The sequence below is a fragment of the Crinia signifera genome, chromosome 2 (genome assembly GCF_055691185.1).
Source record: "Crinia signifera chromosome 2, ASM5569118v1, whole genome shotgun sequence".
Lineage (NCBI taxonomy): Eukaryota > Metazoa > Chordata > Amphibia > Anura > Myobatrachidae > Crinia > Crinia signifera.
The window spans coordinates 74,707,232-74,730,171 of NC_139218.1; the positions used below are offsets into that span (position 1 = coordinate 74,707,232).

At 41.8% G+C, this 22,940-nt stretch overlaps 1 protein-coding gene across 1 annotated transcript in view; it reads left to right on the forward strand.

Annotated features, from left to right (window-relative positions):
* The window catches only part of LOC146059838 (transient receptor potential cation channel subfamily V member 3-like), a 78,865-nt gene that overhangs the window by 21,205 nt on the left and 34,720 nt on the right, over positions 1-22,940 (forward strand). Inside the window, exons 5-8 of the mRNA XM_083172422.1 lie at positions 14,008-14,148; positions 18,495-18,775; positions 19,859-20,035; positions 21,621-21,776. Coding sequence (XP_083028548.1) covers positions 14,008-14,148; positions 18,495-18,775; positions 19,859-20,035; positions 21,621-21,776 — 755 coding nt within the window. The remainder of the gene's footprint in view (positions 1-14,007; positions 14,149-18,494; positions 18,776-19,858; positions 20,036-21,620; positions 21,777-22,940) is intronic.

A 22,940-nucleotide genomic window follows, 5' to 3' on the forward strand; every position in this document is an offset into this window, starting at 1 on the left:
GTTGTTCAATTCTAGGTCAATACCCAAGATCAGTACCCTACGCATTTCATCGTTAGGACTTCCTCAGGGGCATAATGGATCCATTGGGATTTGTGCACGAAAATCCTTCAATATTCAATACAAATAGATGGATGGAGTTTGAAATACTGCAATATGCTGCGTATTATAATTTAACCCCTTCACGACATTTGACGTATATATACGTCATGGCCGGGAAGTACTTCCCGACCGTTGACGTATATATACGTCATGGCTTAAAACTGTCACTGCGTCTAGAGACGCAGTGACAGAGGGACGATGTCTGCTGTCCCTGACAGCAGACATGTCCGTGCATGCCCAGGGGGGGCGGCGATGCCGCCCCCCCGTCGGCGATCGCTGTGATTGGCTGTTCATTGTGAACAGCCATTCACAGCGTTTTCTGTGTCACCGGCGAATAACGTTCGCCGGTGACACGGGATCGGAGGTGATTGGTGCTGTAAAGTACAGCACCAATCACCGCGGGGTGTAAGGGTGACACTGGTGTCACCCCACCTCACCCCTCCCGCCCCCAAAGGCTGTGATTGGTTCGTCGGACCGACGGACCAATCACAGCCATGGAGGGGGGTTTAAACTAACGGTGACTGCACTGCAGACGCCATTCCGGTCTGGAATAGCGTGCAGTGCGGTCACCGTGCCCAGCTGCCGCCTATACTGACCAGAACCCATCCAAAATACTTACCTGATCATTGATATTGCTTATGCTTGTGACATCTTGTGACATCCTGTGACATCTTGTGCTGCTGCGATTTATTAGATAGAGAGAGAGTTAGAGAGAGAGAGATAGAGAGAGATAGAGAGGCCTAGTGCTATATTTTGTGCTGCTGCAGTGTGATAGAGCTATAGATAGAGAGATAGAGAGAGATAGAGAGAGATAGAGAGAGAGAGATAGAGAGAGAGATAGTGACAGATTGTGCTATATATTTTTTATATAACTGAAAGAGATAGAGAGAGATAGAGAGGCCTAGTGCTATATTTTGTGCTGCTGCAGTGTGATAGAGCTATAGATAGATAGAGAGAGATAGAGAGAGATAGAGAGAGAGAGATAGAGAGATAGTGACAGATTGTGCTATATATTTTTTTTATAACTGACTGCTGCCCCCCCTGATCAGCAACTTTTTGGGGGCGCAGGTTTTTTTTTATATATAGATATACCTGTCAGTGCTGCTGCTGCAGTGTCATAGAGTGATAGATAGTGAGAGATAGAGAGATAGAGAGAGATAGTGACAGAGAGTGATAGAGAGTGCTAAATTTTGTGTCTGCTGCCCCCGCCTTTTGTGCTGATCACTATATCTGAGGTGATCAGCAACTTTTTAGGGGTGCAGAGGTTTTTTTTTTTATATATACCTGTCAGTACCACCAAAGGTTGTGCACCTGCTGCCCCTCACTGGTAATCAGTGTCGCATCACTGATCACCTTTTTTTATTTTTTGTGAGTGCTGTGGGGTCTTTTTTACATTTTTTTTTTTACACACACTGTGATTTTGTGTGTGTCCTGTGGCCACTGTGCGCTGATCAGTGACGTACATCACTGATCAGCTTTTTCGGCACAGGGTTGATCTATTTTTTTTTTTTTTGATCAAATTCCTGTTGCCTTTGAGCGCTGTTCAGTGACGGACGTTACTGACCAACATCTGTGCTCAATTTTTGGCGCAGGACCTTTTTTTTTTTTAACCCCTTCCATTTTTTTTTTTTTTAACCCCTTCCATTTTTTTTTTAACCCCTTCCATTTTTTTTTTAACCCCTTCCATTTTTTTTTTTTTTGAACCCTTCAATTTTTTTATTTTTGTATTTTTTTTTTTCTGCACTACATACATACACACTACATACCCCCCGGGTTGAAATAAAGTTTGTACCCCCCCCTACACTATACACGTGTTGAAACATTTCACTACCAGTATCACAAAAATATAAATGGCATCCCAAATGTCATCCCAAATGTCGTCCCAGTCATCCAGGAGAATGTATTCGGTGGAGGAGGCATATGCCATGCTTGCCTCTGACTCTGACACAGCCAGTGAGGCAAGCGGGGAATTTGAAGGATTTGTCTTAAGCTCCTCTTCCTCCTCTGATGATGAGGGACCCCCTCAAAGACGCCCCCGTAGAGCAGCTGAGACCCCCCCCCCAATAATTGATCTCGTATGGACCCCACCACCAGACAATTTTGAGCCCCAGGTTCCTGAGTTTTTGGCCATCCCAGGAATCCAATTTGATTCAACAGGTCTCAGAGAAATTGACATTTTTAAATTATTTTTCTCTGATGATTTTATAAATTTAATGGTGGACCACACTAATTTATATGCCCAGCAGTTTATTGCTCAAAACCCCACGTCATCATTTGCTAGGTGGACCCCTGTAGATGCAGTAGAGATGATGACGTTTTGGGGTCTGGTGTTACATATGGGCATAGTAAAAAAGCCACAAATTAGGCAATATTGGAGTACAGATGTTCTGTACAGCACCCCATTTCACCGTATGGCCATGCCCCGGGCTCGTTTTGAGGCAATCCATAAATTTATACATTACACCGATAATGCACAGTGCCCACCCAGAGATGATCCCACCTTTGACAGGCTATTCAAAGTCAGGCCGGTCATTGATCATTTCAGTGCCAAATTTGCAGAGCTATACATCCCTGATAAATGTATTAGTATCGACGAGTCCCTTATACATTTTAAAGGAAGGGTTAAATTCCGCCAGTACCTTCCCAGTAAGAGGGCAAGGTATGGGATAAAAATGTATAAGCTGTGTGAAAGCACCACAGGGTACACCCACAAGTTTAGGGTATATGAAGGGAAGGATTCAAGAATTGAACCACCAGAATGCCCCCCCTCCCTCGTAGGTGTTAGTGGAAAAATTGTCTGGGATTTAATGCACCCCTTCCTGGATAAGGGTTATCACCTCTATGTGGATAACTTTTACACCAGCATCCCCCTGTTTAAGGCCCTTGGTTCAAGAGGTACAGCAGCTTGCGGTACTGTGCGCAAGAACCAAAGAGGCCTCCCCAAAACGCACATTGCCCAAGTAATGAGAAGGGGTGAAAGCAGGGGAATATGCACCGAAAATATGTTGTTGGTCAAATATAAGGACAAGAGGGATGTCCTTATACTGACAACAATTCATGGAGACAGTACCACCTCCATCCCTGTACGAGGTACCAGTACCCACACCTCAAAACCAAATTGTATCCTAGATTACAATAAGTACATGGGTGGAGTGGATCTTTCAGATCAGGTACTGAAGCCGTACAGTGCCCTGCGGAAAACAAATATCTGGTACAAGAAGCTGGCCGTGTATATCATCCAGATGGCACTGTATAACGCTTACGTGCTATTCCGTTCTACCGGCCAGAGGGGGACATTTATGCACTTTCAAGAGGAAGTCATAAAGAGCCTAACATTTGGGAATCAGCAGGCAGAGGGCCCCAGTACTTCTAGTACTGGCCCCCGTATTGTACCAGGGCAGCATTTTCCCAACGAAATCCCCTCCACTGCAAGAAAGGGCAGGACACAAAAAAGGTGCAAAGTTTGCTATAAAAAGGGAATAAGAAAGGAAACTATTTTCCACTGTGAAACTTGCCCCGACAAACCCGGCCTATGTATAAAGGAGTGTTTCAAAATATACCACACATCTATGGATTATTAGGTTCATCATTTCACCGTGCTTCGGGGGTCTTGCTAATGCCACATAGCACCCACCATTCATTCCACCAGAATCTGAGCTGCAAAAACCAAAAATCACTCCTTCCCTTCTGAGTCCTGCCATGCACCCAACTGGTATTTTTTGGTCACATGTGAGGCATTGCCGTACTCTGGAGAAATGGGGGCACAGATTTTGGGGTGCTTTGTCTCCTTCATTCCTTGTGAAAATGAAAAATTTTGAGCCAGAAGTACATTTTTGTGTAAAAAAATGTATTTTTTTCATTTTCACTGCCCAGTTGTACCAAAATTGATGAAACCCCTGGGGGTTTGAAATGTACACTATACCCCTAGATGAATTCCCTGAGGGGTGTAGTTTGCAAAATGGGGTCACTTGTGGGGGGGTTCCACTGTATTGGTAATGCAACATAGCACCCACCATTCATTCCACCAAAATCTGTGCTGCAAAATCCAAAAATCACTCCTTCCCTTCTGAGTCCTGCCATGCACCCAACTGGTATTTTTTGGTCACATGTGAGGCATTGCCGTACTCTGGAGAAATGGGGGCACAGATTTTGGGGTGCTTTGTCTCCTTCATTCCTTGTGAAAATGAAAAATTTTGAGCCAGAAGTACATTTTTGTGTAAAAAAATGTATTTTTTTCATTTTCACTGCCCAGTTGTACCAAAATTGATGAAACCCCTGGGGGTTTGAAATGTACACTATACCCCTAGATGAATTCCCTGAGGGGTGTAGTTTGCAAAATGGGGTCACTTGTGGGGGGGTTCCACTGTATTGGTAATGCAACATAGCACCCACCATTCATTCCACCAAAATCTGTGCTGCAAAATCCAAAAATCACTCCTTCCCTTCTGAGTCCTGCCATGCACCCAACTGGTATTTTTTGGTCACACGTGAGGCATTGCCGTACTCGGGAGAAATTGGGGCACAGATTTTGGGGTGCTTTGTCTCCTTCATTCCTTGTGAAAATGAAAAATTTTGAGCCAGAAGTACATTTTTGTGTAAAAAAATGTATTTTATTCATTTTCACTGCCCAGTTGTACCAAAATTGATGAAACCCCTGGGGGTTTGAAATGTACACTATACCCCTAGATGAATTCCCTGAGGGGTGTAGTTTGCAAAATGGGGTCACTTGTGGGGGGGTTCCACTGTATTGGTAATGCAACATAGCACCCACCATTCATTCCACCAAAATCTGTGCTGCAAAATCCAAAAATCACTCCTTCCCTTCTGAGTCCTGCCATGCACCCAACTGGTATTTTTTGGTCACATGTGAGGCATTGCCGTACTCTGGAGAAATGGGGGCACAGATTTTGGGGTGCTTTGTCTCCTTCATTCCTTGTGAAAATGAAAAATTTTGAGCCAGAAGTACATTTTTGTGTAAAAAAATGTATTTTTTTCATTTTCACTGCCCAGTTGTACCAAAATTGATGAAACCCCTGGGGGTTTGAAATGTACACTATACCCCTAGATGAATTCCCTGAGGGGTGTAGTTTGCAAAATGGGGTCACTTGTGGGGGGGTTCCACTGTATTGGTAATGCAACATAGCACCCACCATTCATTCCACCAAAATCTGTGCTGCAAAATCCAAAAATCACTCCTTCCCTTCTGAGTCCTGCCATGCACCCAACTGGTATTTTTTGGTCACACGTGAGGCATTGCCGTACTCGGGAGAAATTGGGGCACAGATTTTGGGGTGCTTTGTCTCCTTCATTCCTTGTGAAAATGAAAAATTTTGAGCCAGAACTGCATGTTTGTGTAAAAAAATGTAATTTTCCATTTTCACATCCCAGTTGTACCAAAATTGGTGAAACCCCTGGGGGTTTGAAATGTACACTATACCCCTAGATGAATTCCCTGAGGGGTGTACTTTGCAAAATGGGGTGACTTGTGGGGGGGTTCCACTGTATTGGTGCTTTGGGAGTCTTGCTAATGCAACATAGCACCCACCATTCATTCCACCAAAATCTTTGCTGCAAAATCCAAAAATCACTCCTTCCCTTCTGAGTCCTGCCATGCACCCAACTGGTATTTTTTGGTCACATGTGAGGCATTGCCGTACTCGGGAGAAATTGGGGCACAGATTTTGGGGTGCTTTGTCTCCTTCATTCCTTGTGAAAATGAAAAATTTTGAGCCAGAACTGCATGTTTGTGTAAAAAAATGTAATTTTCCATTTTCACATCCCAGTTGTACCAAAATTGGTGAAACCCCTGGGGGTTTGAAATGTACACTATACCCCTAGATGAATTCCCTGAGGGGTGTACTTTGCAAAATGGGGTGACTTGTGGGGGGGTTCCACTGTATTGGTGCTTTGGGAGTCTTGCTAATGCAACATAGCACCCACCATTCATTCCACCAAAATCTTTGCTGCAAAATCCAAAAATCACTCCTTCCCTTCTGAGTCCTGCCATGCACCCAACTGGTATTTTTTGGTCACATGTGAGGCATTGCCGTACTCGGGAGAAATTGGGGCACAGATTTTGGGGTGCTTTGTCTCCTTCATTCCTTGTGAAAATGAAAAATTTTGAGCCAGAACTGCATGTTTGTGTAAAAAAATGTAATTTTCCATTTTCACATCCCAGTTGTACCAAAATTGGTGAAACCCCTGGGGGTTTGAAATGTACACTATACCCCTAGATGAATTCCCTGAGGGGTGTACTTTGCAAAATGGGGTGACTTGTGGGGGGGTTCCACTGTATTGGTGCTTTGGGAGTCTTGCTAATGCAACATAGCACCCACCATTCATTCCACCAAAATCTTTGCTGCAAAATCCAAAAATCACTCCTTCCCTTCTGAGTCCTGCCATGCACCCAACTGGTATTTTTTGGTCACATGTGAGGCATTGCCGTACTCGGGAGAAATTGGGGCACAGATTTTGGGGTGCTTTGTCTCCTTCATTCCTTGTGAAAATGAAAAATTTTGAGCCAGAACTGCATGTTTGTGTAAAAAAATGTAATTTTCCATTTTCACATCCCAGTTGTACCAAAATTGGTGAAACCCCTGGGGGTTTGAAATGTACACTATACCCCTAGATGAATTCCCTGAGGGGTGTACTTTGCAAAATGGGGTGACTTGTGGGGGGGTTCCACTGTATTGGTGCTTTGGGAGTCTTGCTAATGCAACATAGCACCCACCATTCATTCCACCAAAATCTTTGCTGCAAAATCCAAAAATCACTCCTTCCCTTCTGAGTCCTGCCATGCACCCAACTGGTATTTTTTGGTCACATGTGAGGCATTGCCGTACTCTGGAGAAATGGGGGCACAGATTTTGGGGTGCTTTGTCTCCTTCATTCCTTGTGAAAATGAAAAATTTTGAGCCAGAACTGCATGTTTGTGTAAAAAAATGTAATTTTCCATTTTCACATCCCAGTTGTACCAAAATTGGTGAAACCCCTGGGGGTTTGAAATGTACACTATACCCCTAGATGAATTCCCTGAGGGGTGTACTTTGCAAAATGGGGTGACTTGTGGGGGGGTTCCACTGTATTGGTGCTTTGGGAGTCTTGCTAATGCAACATAGCACCCACCATTCATTCCACCAAAATCTTTGCTGCAAAATCCAAAAATCACTCCTTCCCTTCTAAGTCCTGCCATGCACCCAACTGGTATTTTTTGGTCACATGTGAGGCATTGCCGTACTCGGGAGAAATTGGGGCACAGATTTTGGGGTGCTTTGTCTCCTTCATTCCTTGTGAAAATGAAAAATTTTGAGCCAGAACTGCATGTTTGTGTAAAAAAATGTAATTTTCCATTTTCACATCCCAGTTGTACCAAAATTGGTGAAACCCCTGGGGGTTTGAAATGTACACTATACCCCTAGATGAATTCCCTGAGGGGTGTACTTTGCAAAATGGGGTGACTTGTGGGGGGGTTCCACTGTATTGGTGCTTTGGGAGTCTTGCTAATGCAACATAGCACCCACCATTCATTCCACCAAAATCTTTGCTGCAAAATCCAAAAATCACTCCTTCCCTTCTAAGTCCTGCCATGCACCCAACTGGTATTTTTTGGTCACATGTGAGGCATTGCCGTACTCGGGAGAAATTGGGGCACAGATTTTGGGGTGCTTTGTCTCCTTCATTCCTTGTGAAAATGAAAAATTTTGAGCCAGAACTGCATGTTTGTGTAAAAAAATGTAATTTTCCATTTTCACATCCCAGTTGTACCAAAATTGGTGAAACCCCTGGGGGTTTGAAATGTACACTATACCCCTAGATGAATTCCCTGAGGGGTGTAGATTGCAAAATGGGGTGACTTGTGGGGGAGGTTCCTAACTTTTAGCACTTATGGTGCCTAGAAACCTACATGGTGCCTAAAAAAAAATCTCATAAAAAGGAGGCTCCAAAATCAAGTAGGTGCTCCTTCTATTATGAAGCCTGTGGTTTGGTCAACGTGCACACTAGGGCCACATATAGGATATTTTTGAAAACAAAAGAATTGGGGGAATCAATTTTTAGTCACATTTCTCTAGTAAAATCTACTGTATTCGTTAGAAAAATGTATTAAAATTGAAACTCTGCAAAAAAAAAGAAATTTTGAAATTTCACCTACACTTTGTTTTAATTCCTGTGAAACACCTAAAGGGTTAACAAACTTCCAAAATGCTGTTTTGAATACTGTGAGGGGTGCAGTTTTTGAAATGGCATCATTTATGGGGGTGTCTCACATACAAGTCCCTCAAAGTCACATCAGAACTGAACTGGTCCCTAAAAAAATCAGTGTTTGAAATTTTCATGAAAATTTGAGAATTTGCTATTCATATTGTAAGCCTCCTAGTGTCCAAAAAAATTAAAAGGAAGTTGAAATAATGATGGAAACATAAAGTAGACATATGGTCTATGTTAGTTATTAACTATTTTGAGTGGTATGATTATTTGTCTCACAAGCAGAAAATTTAACATTTTGCAAATTGCTAAATTTTCCATTTTTTCACGATATTTTGGTATTTTTCACAAAAAAACACAGACTGTATCGACGAAAATTTACCACTAACTTGAAGTACAATGTGTCACGAGAAAACAATCTCAAAATCACTGGGATAAGTAAAAGCAAAAAAAAGTTATCCCCACTTAAGTGAGACATGTCAGATTTGAAAAAAAGGGCTCTGTCATGAAGGCACAAACTGGCTCTGTCATGAAGGGGTTAATACATAAGTATTCGATTTTTTTTGTCACCTGATTTGCTAGATGGACAAAAAAACTCTTTAGCAATTTTTCAAATCAAATCAAAGGTAGGCGTCACTTCAAAAGTCACAGATCGTTCTAAGCAGCAGTTAGAATCCACCACATATTACCAGGCTACAAGCAGACACCTGCTCATGCACCCGAGATGCCCTCCTTAGAGTACATTATTTTTTCATGTCAACTTTTACATTCAGAACTACCAACTTCCACTACTGTGGATTGTCTTGATTCCTTGCAACTTTTCCCAGAAGTTTCTCTGACAACATTGTCCAAAAGGCATACATTCTACACCATCACATCTACCTTATGGAAAGTCAATGTACAATACAAATGGGGGTTCCCTACTAAGTTGATTGTGTTTCAAAATGGTACCTCTACTGTTATTAACACCCCTGATGATGGCCCTGCACTCCTAGAAAAATGGGATGTCCCTATCGAGAGATCTATTTCCATGTGTTACTTTGCTGGTTTGGAGGTGGCTGTGGGTTTATAATACTGGTTTGCCCCCCGCCTACACGTACCTGCCCGTCACACGTCTCTAGTGATGGTATCTCTGGCTCCCATATGGATGCTATTTTTGTTGTTTTTGCCTGTTTTTTATTTAGGTTTATTCTGGGCCTCTAAGTAAAATTGGAGAATTAATATATATTTATATAAAAGGTACTTGTTTAGTTTCACGGCAGCAGCGTCTCAGTCGCAGCAGCGTCTGTGTTCAGTTGCGGGGCTCGCTTCGCTCGTCCACACTGTGGGCTCGGTGGCTCGCCACGCTATCTAAAATCAACTCCATGCCAACGTGGATAGTGGGGGTATGAACTATTTCACGTTGGCATGGACTTTATTTGAGATAGTTTGCCGAGCGCTGAACGCGGAAGTAGCAGGCGGCCATGCTGCCGCCGTGAAACTAAACAAGTACCATATAAAAATCTCAAGTTCATTATCCGCATCATCACACTCCTCACTGTTGTTAATATCATCATCATTACCACACAATATTAGCTGAACCCCACTGGAATACTCAGTTACACAAGATGTTTCTGGTTGTTTTAATTAAAAGGTACAAGTCTTACTCGTTGAATTGACACTGGAGGGTGAACAGTTTGTGTACACCAAGGTTTTATAAGGGGGTGTATTTTCAAAGAGGCTGTGTGACCTGTTAATTTGTACTCATTAAAATAATCTTCCACAATTCCATTGCATCTCTTAAGATCTGGTTCTTTTGGAAAGAAATATGTTGCATAGTACCTAGAATTTAGCTTGGTTGCCAAAATGTAATGATCTTATACCAACATGTTGCAAACCATTCTCTCCTGACATAGTCGAAAAATAATTTGATCCAACAAGCTGATCACTTTGTTTCATCTGACTGTCCGGCATCTCTAGCAACTTGTCCAATTTTATTAAGGGAATCGCCTGACTCAGGCTGGCAGTGCCTGAACTGACTTCTTTGGTTACATTTTGGAATGGTTTCAGTAGCTTGAATAAAACTGGGGGCCTGATTCTGGGTCACTTGCAAAAGCAAATTATCTCTCTAATGGACAAAACCATGTGCACTGCAGGGGGGGGGGGGGGGGCAGATGTAACACGTGCAGAGAGTTAGATTTAGGTGTTATTTTGTTTCTGTGCTGGGTAAATGCTGACTGCTTTATTCTTACGAAGAGAAAAGAGTTGTACTCCTCCACAAGGGAGGGGTACGGGGTGGGTGGCGCTGTGACTTGTGTTGAGTCACTAGCAGCTGCTGGTTTATGTCGGGGTTGTCAAGCCGAATTATACAGTTACACAAAAGGAAAAGGGGGTAGCAGCGCTGGCTAAAATAAATATGATCAGTTTAAAATAACATAAAAACAGTGAGAATTGGACTGATTTACAGTTTAAAAGAAATACATTTTATTAAGTAGTGAGACCAAAATGATACTGGTAAAATATAAGGGGTGAGTCCTGGGGGGATGAATAGCAATGAGGGACTGTCCGTTCCTATTATGCCTGGAAATGGAATCATATAAAGTGCAAGTGCAGTAAACGAAATGGGGTTACCGTTCACCTGTAGACACGTGGTTGGGGTGTATTATTTCTCTCCCTGGGACTCAAGGCCCGAGTTGGAATGTGGGCCGAGTCACCGTCCAGAGTAGGGGAGACACCCAGAGCTGGGACTCCCAAAGATGGTGCTGGGGTCTTTCAAGATGTAGTTAGGTGTCCACGGTTAGGTAGGTCCCAATAGAATCCAAGGCTGGTCTGGAACAGTCCAATAAAAAAGGGGGGGTTGACCTTTGATAAAGCCGTTGAGACGGCGAAACGCGTCAGGTGTACTTCAACCCCCCCTTTTTTATTGGACTGTTCCAGACCAGCCATGGATTCTATTGGGACCTACCTAACCGTGGACACCTAACTACATCTTGAAAGACCCCAGCACCATCTTTGGGAGTCCCAGCTCTGGGTGTCTCTCCTACTCTGGACGGTGACTCGGCCCACATTCCAACTCGGGCCTTGAGTCCCAGGGAGAGAAATAATACACCCCAACCACGTGTCTACAGGTGGACGGTAACCCCATTTCGTTTACTGCACTTGCACTTTATATGATTCCATTTCCAGGCATAATAGGAACGGACAGTCCCTCATTGCTATTCATCCCCCAGGACTCACCCCTTATATTTTACCAGCATCATTTTGGTCTCACTACTTAATAAAATGTATTTCTTTTAAACTGTACAATCAGTCCAATCCTCACTGTTTTTATGTTATTTTAAACTGATCATATTTATTTTAGCCAGCGCTGCTACCCCCTTTTCCTTTTGCTTTATTCTTACAACTGCATTATAGATATCAGTTTGAAGTTCAAACCCCACCCGAATCTAACTCTCTCTGCACAGGTTACATATGCCCGCCTGCAGTGCACATGGTTTTGTTCATTAGAGAGAGAATTTGCTTTTGCAAGTGAACCAGAATAATGCCCAACGAGTATTCTCTACTATGTGGACAAAGGTCACAAGATCTCCCTTTCCTTACCTCATGCTCGGATTTGCACATTTGTATGGCTTGCTTTTCAACCATTTAGAGGGTGGAATTCCACCTACAGTAGTTACTACATCTTGCTTTAGTTGGCGGCATGGCAAATTTACTTTTCTTGCAGCTGCTGAAAATTTCTACATGTTGTTTCTGCAAGTTGAAATGTCCAAACAATTTTCAGACCACAGTGAGCATGTCCAGCACACATAATAATTTTTTGGAAACTCTAGTTTATTGTGTGTGCAAAACATGTTAGTTATCCACTTGTAAAGCTCATACAATGTTACTTGATCTGAAAGGACAAGTCCTGAGCAGAGTCTTAGTGGGGTAAGCGATTTTATTATCGCATCCCTGTTTTTTCCCCCAACAGATTGATACCAGTATGCTTTTTAGTGAAGCTGGTAATACAGAGTGTAGCCTGGCTGTAAGCTGTGTATTAGGTTCTGCTGTGCTGCTTCTGAAGAGATACACCAGTGGTCTGTCATTGTGCAATGCAGCAGGATGGTGGCTATCAAACTTGGTTCCTCTGGCGAAAACTTTTATAACAGTCAAATGTTGTTGAAAACTACTGCTTTTTTGGTCCCATCCTTGGATGAAGAGTCATCGATGTTACGATCCGCCTCCAGTGGGTAGGTGTTAATCTGCAGTTAATATATTCTGTTTGTAGTTTATATGTTTCCCCTGGATCAGTACTCCATGTTTTGCTGATCCATCTTGCCTGGGTTTCATGTATACCCTGGTCCTTGGGTGTGGCTGCATGATAGGTTATTTAGTTAGGCTTCCAGGATGCAGACCCTGCCGGTGATTATCCTTGTGCAGCCAGTCCTAGTCTGTTTTGCCTGTTAGCATCTTGTGCAAGCCTGAAGTCTGTGTCCTTGCTGTGCATCTGGGATTGTGTCGCAGATGAGTCCAAGTTTCTTCCTGTTTCCTGGTACCAGCTACTAATGTCCTGACCCAGACCTGTACAGAGATAAGTGTCCTTGTACCATCTAGGCATTTGTATTCTCTTCTAATTGCAGTGCAGTATTATCTGTGTTTAAATGGTGTCTCTCTGGTATTCCCACAAGCTATCATCCGTGTTACGGTGGGAACCAGCTCTGTGGTATAACATCTTTCTGCAGAACTGCATGTATAGGTCTAGCTGTTGGAGTACTGTGTAATTATTAACACCTTCATGCATTGATGCATTTAGTGTGGTGTGAAGCTGTATCATTGCTCCCTACTTCACTATCTTCCTAATTGATCCAGCTAGGGATCATTTGTGTAAATTAGTGTACATTGGACTGCTGGAGGACTCTCTCCCGTGGAGGACAGTTGTTCCACATTATTGTTTTGTTTCCCTTTTTACGGGTTTCAGTCAGTTATCATTTTTGTCCTTCTCTCAGTTTCGGTTGATGCGATGTCCTACATAAGACCTGGGGGCATTGGGGTTGGAGCGGGCCTAACTCGCACCTTTGGACGCGGCTGCTATAGCTGAAGCCTATCACTGCATGCGTCAATCGACCACTGGGAGAGACAACAGAGTTAGGGTTGGATCGTGGCCTGTTCTTCCCGTTAACCGCTTGTCTGGAATCTCCTCAGAGTCCTAACCGTTATCAAAAGTCCTAGTGCAGAAACATTCTTGGGAATCTTAAATAGGGGAGGAAATAGATGTGGAGCAAAAAGGTGGGTGGGTGGGACCTCAGGTAGAGGGGGTGTGGCCTAGTACCACAATCCCCGTTTTACCATTTTGGGGGCATGACCAAAGCACTTACAGGAGTGCCTTGGATTGGTGGTCCAGGACCAATTAAAATTATTCATGGTCAGTCTAAAATGCAAAACCAGTGCTGAAAATCATAAAATATGTGGACAGAACTGAAATAAATTGTGTCCATTACCACATAACTGGATGACATATAAACACATTTTACTTAATTTAATACTTTTTTCTAAATTTCTCAGAACACTTTGGCTTAGTGGTGCCATGAAACAAAAATATGATACTCTAGGGCGCTGAGATTCAAAAAGTTTGGGAACCACTGTACTAGTGTATTGTATAATGATGCATTGTATAATGTTGAATTGTCATGTAGAATTACATTATAGAAATATTACTAGGATTAATGAGTAATCTTTTTCTTTATTCAGGTCAAACAGCATTACATATAGCAATTGAAAGAAGACAATTTGACATTGTAAAGTATCTAATCGACAAAGGTGCTAAAGTGAATGTATGTGCACAGGGCCATTTCTTCAGTCCTAAGACCAAGAACAAAGGGTTTTATTTTGGCAAGTATATAGTTTTGTTATGTCAAAACAGGATTTCTATATCAACATTGTCTAATGTTATATATATACATCTACAGTACAGGTGTCAATCAATGGTGATGGACACCTGACTCACTGCCGGCGCGGCGCCGGTGATGACGTCATCCCTATCCACAGGGGTTAGTTTGACACGGGGTGAACCTCACTTGGCTACTAAATCCATGTACATACACTGCACCCTTTGTATCCTGACGAAAGTTTGAAATAAACTGAAATGTTGATAACTGAATGGTGTTCTATGCCAGAATACGTTTATTGAAAGTCTTATTGAGTGCCGCCGTTCCAGGCAAATATATATACACGCTAATATATATATATATATATATATATATATATATATGGAAAACAGAAAGTATAGAGAGCGCTTATACCACCAAATGGAACTTCCACCAGTTTGTAATCATATACAATACAATAACCCAATACAATGTATAATCATAAAACCAGAATGCTTTATTTTTGTTTCAAAGACCACATCTGGACATTGTATCCTTTTCGGAGAAACAAAATCAATAACCAGACGCGTTTCATCTTGAAAAAGACTTCATCAGGGGTTTTACACTAGGTATGATTTCAAGCGCTTATACTCGCGCGTAACACCATTCAGGGTTTGCAGGCTGTAATAACCTTCCCCTCAGTGGGGCAAATTCCAAGTATCCAAAGCTTCCCCAATTGGGGTCAAAAAGTACACGATATATCCTTCTTTATGCCCTTATTTAGGGTGCAGGTACATGGAATCCTGAATTAAAGGGATCCTCCCATTAATAAAAAACTGTCGGCGAGATCTGGGTAATAAAGATGACCTGATCCACCGAGTCTGATTCACAATATCAGATGTTCAGCTGAGGAATGGGTACGGTGCGTGTGGGTATCCGCAAAATAAATTTCTACAGACAGCTCAATTTCTGATCAACGTGGAGATTGCTGGATCTGCAGACAGCTTTTGTCCAGCAATCTCCACGTTGATCAGAAATTGAGCTGTCTGTAGAAATTTATTTTGCGGATACCCACACGCACCGTACCCATTCCTCAGCTGAACATCTAATATTGTGAATCAGACTCGGTGGATCAGGCCATCTTCATTACCCAGATCTCGCCGAAAGTTTTTTATTAATGGGAGGATCCCTTTAATTCAGGATTCATGTACCTGCACCCTAAATAAGGGCATAAAGAAGGATATATCGTGTACTTTTTGACCCCAATTGGGGAAGCTTTGGATACTTGGAATTTGCCCCACTGAGGGGAAGGTTATTACAGCCTGAAAACCCTGAATGGTGTTACGTGCGAGTATAAGCGCTTGAAATCATACCTAGTGTAAAACCCCTGATGAAGTCTTTTTCAAGACGAAACGCGTCGGGTTATTGATTTCGTTTCTCCGAAAAGGATACAATGTCCAGATGTGGTCTTTGAAACAAAAATAAAGCATTCTGGTTTTATGATTATACATTGTATTGGGTTATTGTATATTATATGATTACAAACTGGTGGAAGTTCCATTTGGTGGTATAAGCGCTCTCTATACTTTCTGTTTTCCATGTTAATTGTTGCCTCCCACTAACAGGGGGGGTTTTAGAGTAGCTGCTTCACTATTAGGGCGCACGTGGGGTCATTCTTTGGATATATATATATATCTCTCTATCTATCTATCTATCTATAGATAGATAGATAGATAGATAGATAGATAGATAGAGATATATATATATATAGATCCACAATCTGCCGTCACTCGACTCAATAAAATCACCAATGCAGGTGCCTTCCCCAAATATTCATACAAAGTACAGGAGGTGGGCGGCACTCAGAATAAAAGTCTCAACGCAATTTTAAAGATGAAGCATGTGTATTTAAGCGCCAAAACTTTCGGGTGTCCCCCATCCTCAGGGCGCCCACCAGAGTACCTGCACTCGCACTCACCATGTGACAACGTGGGGGTGCCCAAAGGTCACAACGGGGTGTGCCAAATATAGTCCAATATTCCACAATAGGAAAAGGAGCATTCACCAAATAATGTTTATGAGAAAAAAAACTTTGTTTCTTTTTGAAATAACAAAAAAGACATACCAAGTAAAGAAAAAAAACAAGTGTCAGAAAAAAACTGACGTTTCGATCCAGCAAGGATCATTTTCAAGGAGAATCAAAGAGAAGCATTGAACCGCAGATGCTTCTCCTTGAAAAAGATTATTGCTGGATCGAAACATCTGAGTTTTTATCTGACAGCTTCACTTGGTATGTCTTTTTTGTTATTTAAATTTTTTTTTCATAAACTTTATTTGCCGAGTGCTCCTTTTCCTATTTTGGAATATATATATAGGCGTGGCCTACGGAGAGGACAGGCGTGGCCTACGGAGAGGACAGAGTGACATCCAACTGTGAGGGAGAACAAGCGGCGGCTGTTTGCAGAAGACGGTGATCGGGCGCTGGACGTTTGCTTGACCGTGTAGCTGTGATACCGCATGCTGTGATCTTCCCTATGCTGGCAAGCTGTTAATTTTAAACCTTCATGTATGTGAGCCTATACATCCAGTAAAAGAACTGTTATACTTTTGCTCATTGTGCACTTTTCTCATTCTTTTTGATATATATATATAGATATATATATATATATATATATATATATATATATATATATATATATATATGGGTGACTAGTCATATATATCTCTTTATATCTCATATATATATATATATATTTTTTTTTATTTTAAAAAAAATCTAACTAAAAGTAATTTTAATATGAATTGGTACTTGTGTAGTTTCACGGCGGCCGGGAAATCGCATCTGATCGCATGCGTTCCGATCGCATGCAATGGTACTTTTTTAGTTTCAGGTTTCCCCTGCGATTAAGCACATTTAGCACACCCCCACTATCCACGCCACCCCGAAGTGTGGCGAGCGCTGAGATCCCGCGATACGCGTCCTTTCGACTTGTTCATACCCCACTATCCATGTCGGCATGCAGTTGATTTTATAAAGTATGGCGAGCGCAGCGAGCCCCGCGAGGGGATGTGGATTACTTAACGTGTATTCCACATCCGCTCGGCACGCTTTGGGCTCGGTTGCTCGCTGCGCTCGCCACACTTTAGAAAATCAACTCCACACCGACGTGGATGGTGGGGGTATGAACAAGTCGGGAGGACGCATACCGCATGCGCTCGCCACGGATATTGTGGGTGTGCTAAATGTGCTTAATCGCATCGCATGCGATCCGATCGCACATGTGATGCAATCCGTGGGCAGGGGAAACGTGAAACTACAAAAGTACCATCGTATCGGATGTGATCGCATGCGATTTCCCTGCCGCCGTGAAGCTACACAAGTACCGAATTGTCAATATTTTTTTTATATAATACATATATTTTAAATGATCAAATTATCATATTGCATAAAAGAGTGCCCCACAACTGATTATTCTGTTACTATTGGACTAAGACAACAGTCTTTTTGAGTAATAGAGAATTTACACAGCTGGGCTGATGATGATAATAATAAAAAAATCCTCTATACAGCACTTTGTAATATATTACTGTCAATATACAGTAAAGGCTTTCAAAACTAACAAAATAAACTACAAACACCCTATATCATTTTATCATGATCTGTACCCCAATAGACAAAACATTGGCATGTATTCTATCACACAATATACAAATTAAAGTAAAATGATACAGTTACATGAGTAGGGAGATAGATTTATTTAGGCTGTTAGATATAAGAACAAATACTGTCCCTGATTCTGATCCATTCGGCCCCCCGCACATTCATACGGGGGACCGATGGTTGTGACATACACATAATCAGTTATGTGTATGTGCAGGGCTTCTGTGCGAGCGCCCTTGCTGACCTGCACACTGTTGGCGTGGCGCTCGCACGGGGGGGGGGCAGGCGGGGGTGGTGGCAGTTCTCCGACATGGAAATGCCCAAAGTTTCATGGGCATTCCCATTCCAACGCTGGGCGTTCCCATGTAAATGTGGAAGTGACGTGGTGTGCACATGATGTAAGCCGCCCACCCTGTCTTCGGTCCAGAGCCAGCAAATATAAGACTGTCTCCACCGACTTATATTTGGGAGTCCTGGAGAAATCATTCCATGGTCGGCAACCATGGAATGATTTCTCCATCAGCGGGCACATGCGAGGGGATGTATTTTCATAACACATCCCCAGACATGGTTGCGATTTGGCGGCGGTGCAGGGGGGGGGGGGGGGTTGCGGCAGCAACTGCTTGTTGAGCTTCGCAGCTTACCCACCAGATCAGAATCAAGCCACTATTTGTAAAACGGTTGTTTTATCTGCCATCTCCTCCTTTCAGGTGAAACTCCATTGGCTCTTGCTGCATGTACCAATCAACCAAAGGTGGTTAATCTGCTAATTGAGAAAAATGAGACCAATGTCAGCATCCGGGATTCTTTTGGAAACACTGTTCTGCATGCTCTGATCATTGTGACAGATAATTCAGAAGTTGTCAACAGTTTCATAATAAATATGTATGATAAAATCATACGCAACTGTAAAAACAAGTCTATTGAGAGTATTAAAAACAATAAAGGCAACACACCACTACAACTAGCAGCAAAGAAGGGGAAACTGGAGGTAAGAGTTAATGATTTGTATTACTATAAATTGAATCAAAACCATGGGCGAGATAATAGGGTGTGATTTTTTAGAACATGAGATTTTTTCTGTAAGAAACGGCCAAAATTGCACATTTACCGCACATGTAATGCAGTGCGATTTGTGGTAAAAAAGCGCGTGTTCTGCATGACCAAAGAAAAATCACACTTCAAAAATCGCATGCAGATGTTTTCTCACTGAAAACATGAAAATCGCAAATGTAAATCAGTGCCATTATACAAATGTCACCCTAACATTACCAAAAATTGGAAGAACAACAGACCTGATTCTGGTTCCCTTGCAAAAGCAAATTTTCTCTCTAATGGACAAAACCATGTGCACTGCAGGTGGGTCAGATGTAATGTGTAGAGAAAGTTAGATTTGGGTGTTATTTTGTTTCTGTTCAGGGCAAATACTGGCTGCCTTATTTTTACACTGCGATATAGATATCAGTTTGAAGTACAACCCTCCCCCTGCAGTGTATATGGTTCTGGCCATTAGAGAGAAAATTAGCTTTTGCAAGTGAACCAGAATCAGTGAGATCTGTGCATTATTATGTCCAAAAGTATTTAAAAGTAAAAAAAGACAGCACAGGGCTCTTGGAAAGGTCATGATTCCAAAAATACAGGGGACAAAAAACTTAGAGGTCCCTGATATTTTGGAACCCGGACTGGGATCCAAAAGCCAGCAGGGTGATGCCACAGCTGGGGGAGACTTTTTATGTAAGCTCCCCTGGCCAAAACATCACCACTGGCTGGTCAGCCCTAGCCAGGGTCCCTGGGGGAGTGGGGACCCCCCCGCCAATAAATAATACCCCTAAGTTCCCAGACCCATGTGTTATAGTGGATGCATGGGCTGCTTATCGTGGATTATGCTTCACATGTCATCAGGGCTAATTGGATAGCCAGTGCTAATCCATTAGCTGCAGAAAATTACCACAGATAAATTCATATTGCCCTTTATATGTATGTATGTATGTATGTATGTATGTATGTATGTATGTGTGTGTGTGTGGTTATTTATCTGATGTTATAACCTAGATTTATTTTGTTGGTTTTTTAGGTACTTAAATATATTCTCAGTAGAGAAATTAGAGAGGATGAAAACAGAATGTTGTCCAGAAAGTTTACAGACTGGTCTTATGGTCCTTTCTCATCCACTTTATATGATCTGAAAGACGTTGATACTTGTTCAGAAAACTCAGTACTTACAATTGTGGTTTACAATACAGACATTGATGTAAGTAGAAGAAAAAGCTGTAAATACTGTACTGTAGATCACTTTGAATGAAATATCTAGAAATATTGCCAACTGATATTGGCCATTAACAGAAATGACATTATATATAATGCGTGGTATTTTATCTGTGCCAGTTTTTCCAACAGTCAACCAGGACAATTTTTGGTTGAATTTACACTTGATCTATTCAATCCAAGTGCTGATTTTTCAACTGTTGGAAAAATCGTCATGGCGGGAAAACACGTCAATGCATCCTCTTTCGACTATTTTCTGTGGATGCAGATTCCACTTTAAACAAAGTTGAACCTGCATTGGCGGAACATCCATCTTAATAAAAATGGCCACATTCAATAGGTACTGTATGTCTGGGTTTCTCATGGTAGAATTGAATACCACCCAATGTGTATGTATTTTACAGGCTGTGATTAAAAAATTATGATGATTGGTTAGTATTGTATATTTTTTCAAGCTTTGATAAATATAGCCCATAGCCTTTGATTTATAACTTTTGGTAAAGTGAATTTGTATAGTAGTTTTTATAGACTTTTAAATCCATTGTTATGGTAAGGTTTTTTTTTAGGTAAGATAAACCAAGCCTGGTTTAAAGCATTTTACTATATTGTAAACAATCTGAGGGCTTCATTTAAAATATGAGGCCATATTTAATGAAGTCCAAATTGACTGGAGGTGCGGGTTTCAGGCCAAACACTGACTTATTTTTAAAGTGGCAATAATTTACAAGGAAAAACCATGCCAACCATAACTTCATCTGGGAACCCGCTCCTCAGGCCAACTCATCATTACATCGGGCCCATGGAGTCATTCAAACTCACAGGGGTAAAATTCTGCTTTGTTTTATGGCACATGTGCCAACAGCATGGAATAGAGATTCCAACATAATTCCCAGTTGCTGCTCCCACATGTTTGGTGTACAGGTTGTTAGGTCGAAAGTGACTAGGTCAACAGTCAAAAGGTTGTCACATGAAAAGGTTGACATGCATAAGGTTGAAATGGTCAAAAGATCAACACAAGCACGAAGTCAACATGGGAAAAGATCGACATACGTTTTAACTTTTTTAGTGTCTATGCCCACCCGGGTGGTTAAGTATGATTAAGTCCGTTTAAGAAATGAAATCATGAAAAACTCATGACGACTTTTTGATTGTTGACCTAATGACCGCATCCCCATGGTACGTGACCATTGGTGAAATGATATATACTAAAGATCACCAGTAAAATAAACACACCCCCCCCCCCCCCAAAAGAAAAAAAAAAAAAAAAAAAAAAAAATACACAAAAGCATTTCTAACAAGCAGTAAGGAGCTTTCAGATATGTATTTAAAACTAGCCAAATAGGATAGAGCTGGGATGAAGCTACAACCGAGCAACCGGAACGTATTTAAAATATGTTCTGGTTCCTCGGCTGGAGCAATGGATACCACACCAACTGGCCTATCTGAATTAAAAAAAGTTTCTTCAGTATGATGGCTCACAGTGACATATTTTCACAATTATTTCATATGCTATAACTTATCAAGAGTATACATGATTTAGTAATTTTAATAATTTTCTTATTTTTTCTTAGAACCGCCATGAACTTTTGGCTTTGCAGCCGCTTCAAGCTCTACTTCAGTTTAAATGGGAAAAGTTTGCAAGACACATGTTTTTAATGTCTTTTATTTTTAACTTTGCTTTTAATATTCTTTTTACTCTTGTCTACTATCGGCCACGTGGAAATCAGGTATAAAGCAACCAGCAAATGGGTTACTATTTCTGAACAAGTTTGACAGCGATGTAGAAAGACAGTACTATTGTGTAAGACATGTTAAAACAGATGATTACAACTGATGCAACCATTTAGGACCTTATTCTGGTTGACTTGCAACGCTGCTACATTCGCAGCCTTGCGAGTCCCCCAGATGCCGCCCATAGCTCGCAGGTCTGCCCCCCCTTGCACGCCAGGTTTGCCCGCATGGCTGTGAATGAATGTTTAACATAAACATCCATTTGCAGCCTATGGGGAAACACCCACATCATTTAATGGTCGCCGACCCTCAAATTAAGAGGAAGGTGCACGCATATCTAAGTGACTCTAAGGTCACTTATATTTGCCTGCGCACTGGACAGAAACCGGTGATGTCAGCTGCCCACCCATGGCATTCACGTCACAGGCCGATTACCATGGGAACGCCCAGCGTTTTCATAGGAATGCCTATAAAACGCTGGGCGTTCCCATTTGTGCTACTACCCACTGTCGCCCCCTGCCCGCAGTGTCTGGTGCGTGCGCCCGGCAAACACCCTGTTGGCTGTGGCCGCACGCACCCAGTGTATGCACATGTGCAGAAATGAGCATGTGCACTTCAAAAATATCGAGCTCGTATGCGAATTCGCATGCAAGTGGACGGACCAGAATAAGGGCCTTAGTATGGCAACAGAAGTGTAGTTATAAACCTTGCTTGAGTCTCCATCATGGATGGGTGGTGCTCTGGTAAATCAAGGTCTCTTTAACCCTTAGTATTGTCTAAAATTATTGAAGGACAAGGCTACACAACAACAATTTTAATTATTCAAATTCTGTATACTTATATAGGTAATATGAGCTTTTTATTCATGCAGAAAACTGTATAGATGCACATTATTAAAAAAGGCAAACAATTGTGGACAAAATAATGGATTATTCCTCAGTGCAACATGATGCTCATCTCTCCCCTCTGTTGAGGCTGACTGAGAGGTGAGAGTGGCATTAACAAGCCCCTGCCTAATTTTTTTTGTCGGTTCCTGCAGTGAAATGTTCCATCCGTTTAAATGGTTCATAATAGATCTAATAGCAACCAATAAAGAGAGCTTTAAACTGCAACATTTATAAAGAGCATTTATGCTTACCACAAGTGCTTTGGAATTTCCA